This window comes from Schistocerca cancellata, chromosome 12, assembly GCF_023864275.1.
Source record: "Schistocerca cancellata isolate TAMUIC-IGC-003103 chromosome 12, iqSchCanc2.1, whole genome shotgun sequence".
NCBI classification, from domain to species: domain Eukaryota; kingdom Metazoa; phylum Arthropoda; class Insecta; order Orthoptera; family Acrididae; genus Schistocerca; species Schistocerca cancellata.
The window spans coordinates 7,824,749-7,840,021 of NC_064637.1; the positions used below are offsets into that span (position 1 = coordinate 7,824,749).

At 39.7% G+C, this 15,273-nt stretch overlaps 1 protein-coding gene across 1 annotated transcript in view; it reads left to right on the forward strand.

Annotated features, from left to right (window-relative positions):
* Positions 1 to 15,273, forward strand: part of LOC126109713 (calexcitin-2-like) — a 443,937-nt gene that overhangs the window by 406,892 nt on the left and 21,772 nt on the right. The window contains exon 6 of the mRNA XM_049914767.1: positions 7,845 to 7,942. Within this exon, the coding sequence (XP_049770724.1) occupies positions 7,845 to 7,942 (98 nt within the window). The remainder of the gene's footprint in view (positions 1 to 7,844; positions 7,943 to 15,273) is intronic.

Below are 15,273 nucleotides of genomic sequence, written 5' to 3' on the forward strand. Positions count from 1 at the left end.
CCGTGACTGGAAATTGCTGCCCACGTTGTGATCCTCGGAGCATTATGTTGTCGTTCATAAAGTGCTTGTGAGTTTTCAGTGACCTAAAAGCGTACATTTTGCTTTTTAACCACATCGTCTAAATGAAAATATGCCTCGTCTGAAAACCAAACGTTGCTGAGAGTTTCTTCCCTATCGTCCGCCCACTGAGCAAACAGCAGTCTCTGCTGCTCGTGTTCTTCAGTGAGCTTCTGTGCACAGGTCGTCTCGTATGGGTACATACGGAGCTCACTTTTAAGAATGCGTTGAACGGAGCGTCTGGATATTCCCAGGTGCACTGCTGCCTTTCTACACGATTTCCCGGGGCTTCTCTGTGCAGCAATTCGTACCGCTCCAATATTCTCCGGCGAACAAACAGACTTAGGCCGAGGTCGCTTCTCTTCCAATAGTTTTCGTTCCTGTACAAATTTATCGTACAACCTGTGGATGGTCTTCTTGCAAGGGACCCATCGTGTGTTAAACTGTTGTCAAAAACGCCTCTGAGTCACAACAAGGCTTTTCGTTTCACGAAAAAGTAACACAATTGCCAATCGTTGCTGTGTCGTCAGTCTTCCATTGTCAGCCATTGCTACTTACTAATTTCCTAGTGAAAGTATCGTGAATTACATGTCGTTTCGTAACTCATTTGTTTTTCCAAACTCTGCTGGTACTGCTGTAGAGATCCCAGCGGGATATCTAATGTGCATCGTAAATTGTGAAAGAAACAATTGGTAACACATTTCGTGCACCACCCTGTAGTATTTTTTGCTAACTGAATCGAGCCCAAAGCATAATGTTGTCATGCGATCTGACTATCCTTCGGGTAATATTCGATGCAGACTTTCGCACTTAGCGCAACAGGCATTCTTCCACATCTGGAATGATTTACTGTTACCAGCTTAGCAACTTTCTCAACACTAAACATAACCTCGGATCCCATAAGCATCATCTAGATGAGTGGTTCCCAACCTTTCTTAGAATGTAGTCAGGTATTATCCCTCTACCCTCCACCATCAATATCAGTGTGTAACTAAGCTCGAGTATGAAAAAGTGTTTTCTTTGAACAGTTTTATTTTTAAAATGACAAGAGACAAATGGTATTTGTTTTTGTGTTTCATTAAACAGTGAAATAATGAGACAGTGGGAGTATTGGTACTGCATATTTCTGACAATATTTTTCCATAGATCGATGAAGTAATTCTCAGTACATCATTGCCTCACCTACAACTCCTTCTGCGAAAGGAAGACTACCGATCCACATTGAGGGTAGTCACTACAAAATTATTGTCAGGTTGGACTGTCAATTAATTAATTTATTGTTGTGAAGTGATTATTGGAGCAATATCTGGCCTATTGCAGGAACTAACTTTAAGGTTAAACTGAACGAGGTAGCACTGTTTTAAACAGATCGGGCTTGTGTTTGGGACAATGGAAGCTCCAATCCGTAATCATCAATGCTGATTAGGTTTTCCAAGAGTTCTCTAAATTACTTCAGGTAAATGCTGGGATGGTTCCTAGTATAAAGTCACAGCCATCTGCCTGTCCTATCCTTGCCATACTAGACACATCTGTAACTATGGAAATATCTGTACATATGAATTATTTCTGTTGTTTTTAAGTTGTATGTTCAAGTCATGTCCAGTATCTTTGTAAAAGAAATATACAGATAAATAAAACTACTACTACTGCTGCTACTACTACTACTACTACATGCAGATGTCATTTTCGAGGGATGTTCAAGCATATGTGACATATGGTACAAACTGTAAGTTTAGTGGGTGGACTATGTGCAGAAGATATTGTTATTCACTCATTTCACAAGCTGTGACCTCCAGAACATTGTGTCGTGTGTTTGTGCTAGTATTTGGAAAAAAAGGTAGGTATTGGAAACTTATGCAATCAGCATTACAGTGTTATGAAATAGTGATGATAGTACTGATCTTTTAAAACAGTGTAGCTTTGTGGTTGAAACACAGTTGAACGCTTTTCTTTTTACCCTAAGAAAATTTCAATTTATCCCTCAGTGGGTAATCAGCCCCAGATTGGGAACCACTGATCTAGATTATGTCTACTAAGCAATACATGTAGCAAGTAGTAGGTTCAGTTACGTTACTTAATACTGGACTGCTTGTAAGTGGTAATACAGTGCTTCCACCAAACATTTCATAAATATGCCAAACAACTGCCGGTCTTGAATTCTTGAGGCAAACTTATCTCCTGGAATCTGAAAACAAATTATTAAGGTAATAGAAAGCATTACAGGGGCTGTCCAGTTTGTCTGTCACGAAGAAAAGGTATCAAACCAGCGAATGAGCTGAAGGCATAAAAAATATCTCTCACGTTATTACTATGTGAGGCACTAGTGCAAAGTCTCGTGGCTGCTCAATGCTGCCATCTTGAAAAACTATACTTCATCTGATTAAACTGATGAAAGGAATTAAATAGAAATAAAGATTTTATGTTAATCTGTGATAATTATTTCCCAATGAATACAAGTGTTCTTATGCGGCACAGTAAGATTAACATTATATGAATCACACGGAACACTCAACACAATCATATATAGACTTATTCTCCAGTTGTGAATTAAACAATTTAGAAAACCTTTTTAGTGAATGAAATACCACCTTACTAAACTCGATTATGAACCGATACAGCACATAAACAGAATGGAAGCTGCCCCACATTAATCGTAATTGGGAATGCCCCCCTGCTATTAATCCTGCTTGAGTAACTCTCTGTGGGGAAAAAAAAAAAAAAAAAAAAAAAAAGGGGGGGGGGTAGAATTTTAAGAATGAAAATCTATAGCTGCTTTTAGATATGGCTCTCCATCTTTCTCAGTATAATTCAATGCAGTTTTGCTTGAAAGCATGCCACACCACACAGAAGCAAAACCACACCTCCACTCCAGAACAGCCCAAATGGAACAGAGAAGAAAAAACTTGAAAACCACGTAGCAGCTCAGCACCCTCAGTTCTCACTCGCCTCAAAGATCTCGGCCAGAATAAATTACTCACGGTATGGCAGACCCAGTAGTGAGTACGCAGAAAACTGTTCAGTGGACGAATGTGCGAATGTGACGGCAAAGATTGCTCGTAACAACTAGACACATAAAATATAATATACTGAAGTTAGCAAATCACTACAGACAACTTCCATTTTTTCACTTCGTCCAGCAATTTTTCTTCTCCTTATTATTTTTGTCCACATGTCCTCTGTGCCTTCAATAGCTGTTGTCAGAATTGCTTTTCCTTACAATATATGTCCCACCCAGTTTGTTTCCCTTTTCTTAACCAGGTTTAAGAGAGTTTTTTTGTACCTTTACCCTTTGCAGTAATTCACTGTTCTTTTTATCCATCGATTTTATTTTCTCCATTCTTCTCCAGACCCACATCTTGACTGCTTTAGTGCAAAATTATAGGAGAAGGATTTGGAAATGATAAGGGAAATGTTATTTAAAGGGTTAAATGATTTATTAACATTATTCTGGACTATATTATCGGATAAAATGGGGGTTTCGGCTATCCGGTCACTGTAGCTAATGAAGAAAAAATTGAACAATAATATTTCATTATGAATATATAGACATAAAAATTGAAAATGTTTTATGTTCCTTCTTCAAGTGATTTCTTATATCTCTTCAACACTGTGGTGTCACACTGCTGTTTCCCTCCATTATTCCTGGTGTCCTCACAGGTCCTCACGACCGTCCAAATGTATGCTACGATGTACTTTTGTGAACTAATAAATAAATATTCAAACAACTTTTTAAAACTGTCCTGTGTATATTTTCACACACAGGCCAGACATAATACATTCACATAATTAATAATACTTGGTGTGTGTACATTTCTTACACAAATTGTTACACTCCTGGAAATGGAAAAAAGAACACATTGACACCGGTGTGTCAGACCCACCATACTTGTTCCGGACACTGCGAGAGGGCTGTACAAGCAATGATCACACGCACGGCACAGCGGACACACCAGGAACCGCGGTGTTGGCCGTCGAATGGCGCTAGCTGCGCAGCATTTGTGCACCGCCGCCGTCAGTGTCAGCCAGTTTGCCGTGGCATACGGAGCTCCATCGCAGTCTTTAACACTGGTAGCATGCCGCGACAGCGTGGACGTGAACCGTATGTGCAGTTGACGGACTTTGAGCGAGGGCGTATAGTGGGCATGCGGGAGGCCGGGTGGACGTACCGCCGAATTGCTCAACACGTGGGGCGTGAGGTCTCCACAGTACATCGATGTTGTCGCCAGTGGTCGGCGGAAGGTGCACGTGCCCGTCGACCTGGGACCGGACTGCAGCGACGCACGGATGCACGCCAAGACCGTAGGATCCTACGCAGTGCCGTAGGGGACCGCAACGCCACTTCCCAGCAAATTAGGGACACTGTTGCTCCTGGGGTATCGGCGAGGACCATTCGCAACCGTCTCCATGAAGCTGGGCTACGGTCCCGCACACCGTTAGGCCGTCTTCTGCTCACGCCCCAACATCGTGCAGCCTGCCTCCAGTGGTGTCGCGACAGGTGTGAATGGAGGGACGAATGAAGACGTGTCGTCTTCAGCGATGAGAGTCGCTTTTGCCTTGGTGCCAATGATGGTCGTATGCGTGTTTGGCGCCGTGCAGGTGAGCGCCAGAATCAGGACTGCATACGACCGAGGCACACAGGTCCAACACCCGGCATCATGGTGTGGGAAGCGATCTCCTACACTGGCCGTACACCACTGGTGATCGTCGAGGGGACACTGAACAGTGCACGGTACATCCAAACCGTCATCGAACCCATCTTTCTACCATTCCTAGACCGGCAAGGGAACTTGCTGTTCCAACAGGACAGTGCACGTCCGCATGTATCCTGTGCCACCCAACGTGCTCTAGAAGGTGTAAGTCAACTACCCTGGCCAGCAAGATCTCCGGATCTGTCCCCCATTGAGCATGTTTGGGACTGGATGAAGCGTCGTCTCACGCGGTCTGCACGTCCAGCACGAACGCTGGTCCAACTGAGGCGCCAGGTGGAAATGGCATGGCAAGCCGTTCCACAGGACTACATACAGCATCTCTATGATCGTCTCCATGGGAGAATAGCAGCCTGCATTGCTGCGAAAGGTGGATATACACTGTACTAGTGCCGACATTGTGCATGCTCTGTTGCCTGTGTCTATGTGCCTGTGGTTCTGTCAGTGTGATCATGTGATGTATCTGACCCCAGGAATGTGTCAATAAAGTTTCCCCTTCCTGGGACAATGAATTCACGGTGTTCTTATTTCAATTTCCAGGAGTGTATATGCATCTGGTCTCTTTCAGATCTCAACACCGACAAACGGCTACTGCCTAATCGGTGCATGCTCGACTCCTCGTCTATGGCCTCACTGTCTTTTATTGCCAGATCAGATATTATCACTATCTAGTGACCAGAGAGGGCATCTTTTAATTGACTTAAAAATTACCGCCACTTCAGTTTTCTCTTCCTTCTTTGCTCTGCAGCTTTCACTGCACACGAAGCATTCGACCGAGCTTTTTCTTAACCCCAATGCTAAGTTGCTGCATAACCAGCACTTCTTCCTTCTTGGAAGCTTGCTTTGCTACTGCAATTCTCCATCTTGTTTCTTTTCACTGCCCAGTTATCAACTAACATGCTCCTCAAACATCTGTATTGTGCAATTTGTTTGATTTGAGTTTCTGTAGATCTCACTTTAATACCTTCTTTAGCATTTACTTTTGTCACCATAGTTTTCTTTGTGTCATTTCTCCTACTGTACTCTTTCATTTTTCATTTACTCTGGATAGTGTTTTATGAAGAGAGATTGTTTTATACAAAGCAGTATCACGTCATCAGCAAATTTGATGCAGTAGATTTCCCGATTTCCTACACTTACTCTTTCCTTGTCTACATCTGTCATCTCCACCGTCAAGTCTTTCATATCTACGGTAGACAGACCTAGTGAAAGGCAATAGGCCGTGTGTTATTCCTTTTCCGGTTTTGAGTCTGTCGTACCATTTTTTATATTCACGAATAAAATGTGTGACGAGTAAGAAAACCCACCCAGACAGCCGACCATGGTGGCCTAGCAGTTATAGGCACTTCAGTTCGGAACCGTGCGACTGCTACGGTCGCAGGTTCGAATCCTGCCTCAGGCACGGATGTGTGTGATGTCCTTAGGTTAATTAGGTTTAAGTAGTTCTAAGTGCTAGGGGACTGATGACCTCAGATGTTAAGTCCCATAGTGCTCAGAGCCATTTTGAACCACCCAGACATTAAATTGCCACTTCTGAGTCACGGGGAAGTGGCCAGCCCCACATCGAATCTGCCTGTGGATTAACCATAGGAGACGGTATGCTGACCAGCCCGGATGAGGTTTTTAGGCACTTTTCCACATCCACCAAGGTAAATACTCACCAGGCCCCTGTGTCTTGCCTCAGATACACAATGCACAGACACACTGAAAAATGATTTCACATTTGACCATGTGATTACACCAGATGCAAACAGATGAGGTACATCGATTCTTCCCTGGAGCAGTTGGCAGTAGCTTTAAAAACTGTTTTTGGGAGTGGTGACCTCATCATAATAATAGTCTATAACTAGTTTGGTCAGTTCTCTGTGTAACTGTCTTGTCTCACCATTGGCTGGAGACAGGACATTGGAAAGGAGGGGGAAAAAAGAAAAAGGAACCACACACAGTAGTGGAGTCTTCTTCATAATTTCTTAATATAAGTACAGGTATAACAATTTATGGAAATTTCCAGAATGAGATTTTCACTCTGCAGCGGAGTGTGCGCTGATATGAAACTTCCTGGCAGATTAAAACTGTGTGCCCGACCGAGACTTGAACTCGGGACCTTTGCCTTTCGTGGGCAAGTGCTCTACCATCTGAGCTACCGAAGCACAACTCACGCCCGGTACTCACAGCTTTACCTCTGCCAGTAATTCGTCTCCTACCATCCAAACTTTACAGAAGCTCTCCTGCGAACCTTGCAGAACTAGCACTCCTGAAAGAAAGGATATAGCAGAGACATGGCTTAGCCACAGCCTGGGGCTGTGAGTGAAAATCTCATTCTGTAAACATCCCCCAAGGCTGTGGCTAAGCTATGTCTCCGCTATAACCTTTCTTTCAGGAGTGCTAGTTCTGCAAGGTTCGCAGGAGAGCTTCTGTAAAGTTTGGAAGGTAGGAGACGAGATACTGGCAGAAGTAAAGCTGTGAGTACCGGGCGTGAGTTGTGCTTCGGTCGCTCAGATGGTAGAGCACTTGCCCGCAAAAGACAAAGGTCCCGAGTTCGAGTCTCGGTCGGGCACACAGTTTTAATCTGCAGGAAGTTTCATATCAGCGCACACTCCACTGCAGAGTGAAAATCTCATTCTGGAAACATCCCACAGACTGTGGCTAAGCCATGTCTCCGCTATATCCTTTCTTTCAGGAGTGCTAGTTCTGCAAGGTTCGCAGGAGAGCTTCTGTAAAGTTTGGAAGGTAGGAGACAAGATACTGGCAGAAGTAAAGCTGTGAGTACCGGGCGTGAGTCATGCTTCAGTAGCTCAGATGGTAGAGCACTTGCCCGCAAAAGGCAAAGGTCTCGAGTTCGAGTCTCGGTCGGGCACACAGTTTTAATCTGCCAGGAAGTTTCAATTTATGGAAATAAGATACCTTCTACCTCTTACAAATTTGCAATACAGTGAAAGTTATTGCTTTTACCTCTCTGCCTAAAGAATAAGTAATCTCACACCATTGTTTCTTTGTGCATATAGCTCGTCACTGTATCTGCTTTGCTCTGTGAAAAGTACTCCTTCGCAGCTTGCAGTATTCGCTTTTTCCTTTCGACAGGTGACGGAACCATCGACCTGGACGAGTTCATCAGTGTCTACACCAGCTACGGCATCTCAGAAGATGAGTGCAGGAAGGCCTACAGCAAGTTCACCAACGTGAGTTTTGTTCCTTCGAGAGTAAATGAGAGAGTATCCTAGTCTAATGGCTGAGCTCTGGAGCTAAGCAGTGAGGAGCAGAGAAAGTAGTCTCACTTTTCATCTTTTGTAAAACATTTCGTGAAGGTACCTCATATGGCAATGCAAATGTTATATTAGATAACATGCTTGTTGTAACATAAGGTAATGCACATAAATCAGTTTCATCAGACAGCGGAAGGATTAACACATTTGAGAGTGACTTCGTGTTCACATTCTCAGTGGTGTACAGTGTATGTCGTCTTTGGAAATGGAAATCAGTAGCTGTAAATGAATGGTAGTGTGTCATAGTTTCATAGAGTAAACTTCCAGATACAGGTTGCTATGAGGATAATCATAAAACTAAAGTCTTCTATATTTTTTTAGAAATACTAAACTGTATATTCTTTGACTGCAGAGGTTGTAATGGTGCTACATTCTTCTTGATCGTTACTTAAAATTACTTAACTTTTTCCTGGAGTTCATTTTGATGAAAGAACATAAATTTGGAACTTCTCATTATTTATTGACGACAGAACTGCATTCTCAACACATTTAAACAAAGCACTTCACAGACATCGCTGATCTCTTTGACAAACAGACTCTCGAGCAGACTCGACATGAACAACTCAACAACTGACTGACAGACCCACAGCCTCACTGCTTTCGCTTATATAGAATTTTAACAATTGCTCACAAATTATTCTATTATTAATTTTGTATCATTTCAGTGTTACAATTAAAATTTACAGCCAAATAAAGTATAAAATACAATATTTGAATAACAATCTTTTCTAGTAATATCTTTAGTTTTCCATAAAAAAGCATTCTGAACCTTAATTACAATAATGTCTCTCATATTATTTTAGTTATGTAATTAATTACAGTTTGGATTTGATTACTAACATGTAAAAGTATTACAAATCTTGTGTTTTATGTGACTGCATATGAGAAAGTTATAAATAAAGCTTCAAGTTCTGAAATTGCAAAACTGTGAGATGTAAACAGTTGGAGAGTTAACTAGAAATGTAATTACAAGGACTATTAATTGCAAACGAAGACATAAAAATAAATAACAATTGAAAATACATTGCTTGCTAATAACTTTCAGGCCATTTCTCAAGGTAATGAGGTTCTTTGTGTTAACTCGTTACTCGATTGTAATTATGGTAAGTAGAGGCGCCAGACACGTATGCCAACACTTCCACAGCATTTTAATATTTTCTGCCAAATATTTATCCCTTCAATTTCTTTATTATACATTCAATCCAGCATTTGTACGTAAGTTTGTTAATGACAACAATCTCTGGATAATGATGACAACACACAATCTTCTAGAACATTCCATACACCTTCACAATGAATATCAAGTTTATCAAATAGGACAGAATGATATATATAAAGACACACATAAAATGCCATAGGAAGCACTGAATTGTCTGATAACTATCTGGAAGCATATAAAAGGAGGGTGGTATCAGACATTTAATATGAATTTTGGGGAAGGCTGTATCGTTACACCACGCCCTCAGCCACTCTTACAAGTATTATTTGTATGAATGGTTGCTAAATACATATACACAAAAAATATAAAAAATGTTTTCTTTTCTTAGCTGTCACTCCAGCCACTGGTTCACATTGCACATCTTAAGGAATTGGCAGCTCACAATCATCAGTCCTTTTGTGCTGTCCATCTTGTGTCTGCAACCCCTCTTTTTCTGGCAGTCTCTACACTGCAATAGCACAGTCCACTATTAGTTTTACAGTTTTTTAATTTTCACATCCAGGTCAGGTAAGGATCTAGGATGCAGTTCTCTAGGTAGGAACAGGGATGAACTCAGTACTCAATGTACTTGTGTAGGTTACAATTAAGGTCACATCATGTATGACTATATCAAAAGCATTAACATTTTACCCTATACTATTTGAAGTGTCGGCAGACGTGCCAACACTGTTTTGTTGGAGGAGACCGAAATGCACGCTATAAGCTCATGCAGGCTGGCGTGAGGTCTGAAACAGGATATGTAATGAATGCTATAAAGAAAAGTACGTAGCTTCTGGAATACTTAACTTTAATCCACATTTGTAGAACATTGCTCTTGATGATACAGAAGTATTATAGCAATTGAATATGGCACCTTGCTAGGTCGTAGCAAATGTAGCTGAAGGCTATGCTAACTATCGTCTCGGCAAATGAGAGTGTAATTCTCAGTGAACCGTGGCTAGCAACGTCGGCTGTACAACTGGGGCGAGTGCTAGTACGTCTCTCTAGACCTGCCGTGTGGTGGTGCTCGGTCTGCAATTACTGACAGTGACGACACGTGGGTCCGTCGTATACTAGCGGACCGCGGCCGATTTAAAAGCTACCACCTAGCAAGTGTGGTGTCTGGCGGTGACACCACACTATTAGCATATTTACAAACAATATCACACAAAATTATACATCTATACATCTAACCTATATACAGGTTAAAGTCAATGAACCTAAAATGAATTATATGTATCCTTTCTTTTTCATTAATATTTCAGTATATTCCACTATACCCCCCCTCCCCCACCCCCCGATCTCATTTAACCTTTTATCATATCAAACAAACTCACAGACTGCTCATCATCACACCATCTTGTAATAGCAAATTTTTCGCAAAATGTCTTTTGTCACATTGCAACTTGTCCATATAGTAACACATGTACATCTTTACCATTGTCCATTTGTTCATCTCATTAGCAAAGTCAAAAATCATGACCATGCCTGTAATTCTCAAAGGCCACCCACAAATCAAATACATGCTCTACAGACCATAACTACAATAATCTCCATTATCTTATATCCTTCCAGCTTCTATTCTGTCATGAAAATGCTAACAGTAATTTACTTATAACTATTACACACTGTAAAATACACACATATATGGATCTAGAAAATTATCTTATACACAACTCATTACTCATGAATTAGTTTTTTAAATGTCCTTTTTACTTATATTTGTATTATAGTAGTTAACTATTGTCTGAAATGCTTAAAGAAGCATTATTTACACATCTTAAGAATTACAAAATCATTTTTAAGTTATTAGTCAATCATTGCTGTGAGAAATTCAAATTTAGTACACAGTTTAAATTTTCAAATTATTCCTCAAATAACGTCACTCGATAGTCATATTACATACGGAAAACTTATACTACAGAGAATGGATAGTATTTTCAGTAAGAGATAGCTTCATTACAGGTTTATAGATGAGTAAAGATGTAGCATCCAAAATCGAAAAGAAGAAAATAGAATGTTACATAGCTCGGAGACCTGGTGCTCACCACGCACTTGACACAAACGTGTGTCCTCCTGAGAGCATTTTCATTATCTCATTTTTTCTTGCTGTTTAACACTTACTTCATATGGTTTGACAAAAAATGGTTTGTGAGGTTTTAGTTTAAGTCTACATTCATAGGTTTTCACTTTCCCAGGTTTCTCACTAAACACATCTTTGTATTCCCACAACAAACTACCTAATTGATCTGTCTGTTCTTCATCTAGACTTCCAGCCACTAATTCAGCATACTTGTCTTCACTGCATTCTTCTTCACTGTGTTCCTCGTTAACATCAATCTTTTCATTTGCACAAATCACTCTTCTAATTTGAAAATTGTTTTCTAGACAGTTTTGGATGATTAGTTCAGTCACATGTGTTACATCTATCTTTGGGTCGGTAAGCCTTAACTTTTTATTATTCCAGTCAAAATCTGCATTTACTCTTCATATCCAATTCATTCCGAACAAAATATTTTCATTGAGGCCGAGTACTACAAAACATCCTCGGTTACATTGTACATCATTAATGGTGAATTGCCTGTTTACAACTGTGCTGTGCCTACCAGTTGCTCCCTTAATTTTGATTCCAATTACAGGATATTCTTCAAAGTCAGCACTATGTCTTATCTGGTCTCTAAATTTTTCAGAAATGGCACAAACAGAACTACGTGTGTCTAAGAGGCAAACTCCCTCATAATTTGCAACTTTTATACGTACATATGAGCAATCTAAAACTTTTTCCTTCCCGCTTTCCTCTTCTTCGTGCAACAAATCGTCTTCAATCTCTCTAAAGTCCAAGTCATTTATACTATTTTTGCCTGCACAATTTCTCTTACTTATCTGAATTTTACTTACAGCTACATCAGAAGATTGCTCGATGTCATGTCCCTCTTTTACACACTGTCTACTTTTCCCGGAACTGATCTCACTGTAAACCTGCTGATTGGTTCTACCTTCCCAGTTGGAATGTAGTTCTTCACAGATAATCTTGATGACCTTTTTTACTCTGCCACTGTCACTATAACCCTTGTAAGTATCCCATAAAGTTTCTAGCATCACATATAAATCATTATGTCTGTCCACATGTTCCTTATCTGATGATACTCATATTCTTCACAAATACTACTGACATCATTTTCTTCATCATTAATTAAATCTTCTTTAACCTCCATGTACACCATGCTATCTAATTCTTCCTCCCATTCATCATTACTACTGACACTTTCACTATCAATATTACCACACATGCTATCATCTCTAATACTAGACACTTCCACAACATCTTTACAATGATGATCAGAATTGTTGACAAGTACACTAGTACAGGTACAATCACTTAAGTGCTTAACAGGGTTAGATTCTCCCTCCATTAATTTACTTAATCCAAACTCATCAAGATTATTATCAGAACCAACATTTTCTTCACCACACTGATTATATAGATTTGATATAGTTGCTTCCTCTAACGGAACCTCTTCAACATTCTTACAGATGTTAATACTTCTATCTTCCACACTTTCATTCATACTTTTGCAGAAGTTACTGTCAAACTGTAATTTGCTAATCTGATGTGCTCTTCTTACATTAATTCTGTCATTTCCACTCCAATATCTTCGATTACTCTGTCTTTTATTTTTGATGTCCCTAGGCCGGTGGTGTTTAGCCTGATTTCGGTACAAATTTCTCACCCCTAACTGGCGGGCTCCCAGTGGGGCATCCGTCAGTTTAAATTGCTTCCTCCTGATTGGTGATTATCTAATTGTCTGAGTACTGTTCTCCCAAGGTCTCCCCTGTTGTCATGTCCTCTCCCATTAATATGATTGATCCATCTATTATCGCTTCTATTGTAACCACTAATATTATTCTGATTTTCATTATTACTCCTGCCTTGATTCCTGCTTTAATTCCACCCCGCAGATGGTTGATTGCCAAATCTGCCATTACTTAACCTCCCATTTCTCTCAAAGGCTCTATCCAACTTACCTACATATCTCAAGAACTGGTCTACAGAGTCGTCTGGTCCGTAGATCAATTCCCACTGTACTCTTTTCAGTTATCTCTTTTTTAAGGCATCTATTTTATTTATTTATTTATCCATATAAATGTATTTTTCAGTACATGTATTGGATAGAATACCATTTTTAGCTATTGGTTTTTCAAACATCAAACATACATGATTTAAGTTTTTATGACAAATTGGATCTATACAGTTAATAATTACAAATTTCTGAAATACTATATATTTATAACTTATTTCTACAATTAAAGATACAAATTACATTTTTTCTTGCATAAGATACTGTGAGATTGAATAGTAGCAGTTTTTTAGAAGGTAGGCTGTCACAGACTTTTTAAAGCTTTGTAGTTCAGGAAGAGATTTTATATGTCTTGGTAATCTGTTGTAAAGTTTTGTTCCAGCATGATATACACCTTTTTGGCATAATGTTGTGTTACAATGATTAACATGTATGTCAATGTCTAACCTGGTACTGTAATCATGGACACTTTTTTTTTTTTTGAGGAAAAAGGTTTTCTTTTCTTAGTATGCTTTTTTTGACTCGCATGACTACTTCCAGTATATAAATGCAAGGAAGGGGTAGGATCTTTAGATCGTTAAAAAGAAGGTTTGCACGGTTTTCTGCTGCTTACTCGTTTCATTATTCTTATAATAGCCTTCTGTTTTCCGAAAATTGTTATGACCTGCTGTACATTTCCCCAGAAAATGACACCGTACTTCAGTATTGAATGTACACGAGCAACAGTATTGAATGTACACGAGCAACGTATACAGCCCTAACTGTTTCTACACTAGTATTGTTGCAGAGAATTCTTACTACATAGCTCATGTTTGCTAGTTTTGAATTTAGGAATGTGATATGAGTGCTCCATTTAAGATTCTCCTGGATATGAATCCCAAGAAATTTAGTTTCATTGACAGCATTAATGTTTTGGTTATCTATACATATTACAGGTTGTACCTGATTTTTATTTTGATCAGTGTGGAAATTCATGAGTACCATTTTTTGGGGATTAACTATTAGCCTGTTTCTGGCAAACCATTCAGACACTCTTTTTGTAATATCTTTTGCAGATGTGGTAAGATTTTCTTCTTTATTCCCTTCAATCAATAGACTGGTGTCATCTGCAAACAGTACTGGTACAGAAACCCTAACATGTGATGGGAAATCATTAATGTAGACCAAAAAAAGAAAGGGACCTAAAATGTAGCCCTGTGGAACACCTTGGCTTAGTCCACATGGTTCTGAAAGGTGTACCTGGAGTTCATTTCCTTCCGTGTACTTAATTTCAGTTACCTGAGAGCGATATTCCAAATATGATTCAATCCACTGATTTGGCACACCTCTTACACCATACCATACCATACCATAATAGCATTTTGTTTCCTGAAAATTGTTATGGCCTGGTGTACATTTCCCCAGAAAATGATACCGTACTTCAGTATTGGATGTACACGAGCAACAGTATGGAATGTACCTGAGCAAAGTATACAGCCCTAACTGTTTCTACACTAGTATTGTTGCAGAGAATTCTTACTACATAGCTCATTTTTGCTAGTTTTGAAGTTAGGGATGTGATATGAGTGCTCCATTTAAGATTTGGCTTACTTCCTCAGGAGTATAGAATGATCAATCACATCAAAAGCTTTTGTTAGGTCCAAGAATAAACCGGAGATATTTCTGTGGTTGTCCACTGCATTTAAGACATGGTTTATCAGACTGAAAGTAGCTGTTTCAATTGATTGCTGTGATCTGAAGCCACGTTGACATCCAGAAATAATATTATTCTTGTCAAAGAATGTAATTAGTTTTGAAAGGAAAACTTTTTCAATAATTTTCGGAAACCCTGACAATAGAGACACAGGCCTAGAGTTACCCATACATTGATGATCACCTTTTTTATATAGGGGTATTACTTTAGCCATTTTTAGTTGCTGAGGGAAGACACCACATGATAAGGATGAATTGCATATGTCCAATAAAGGTGA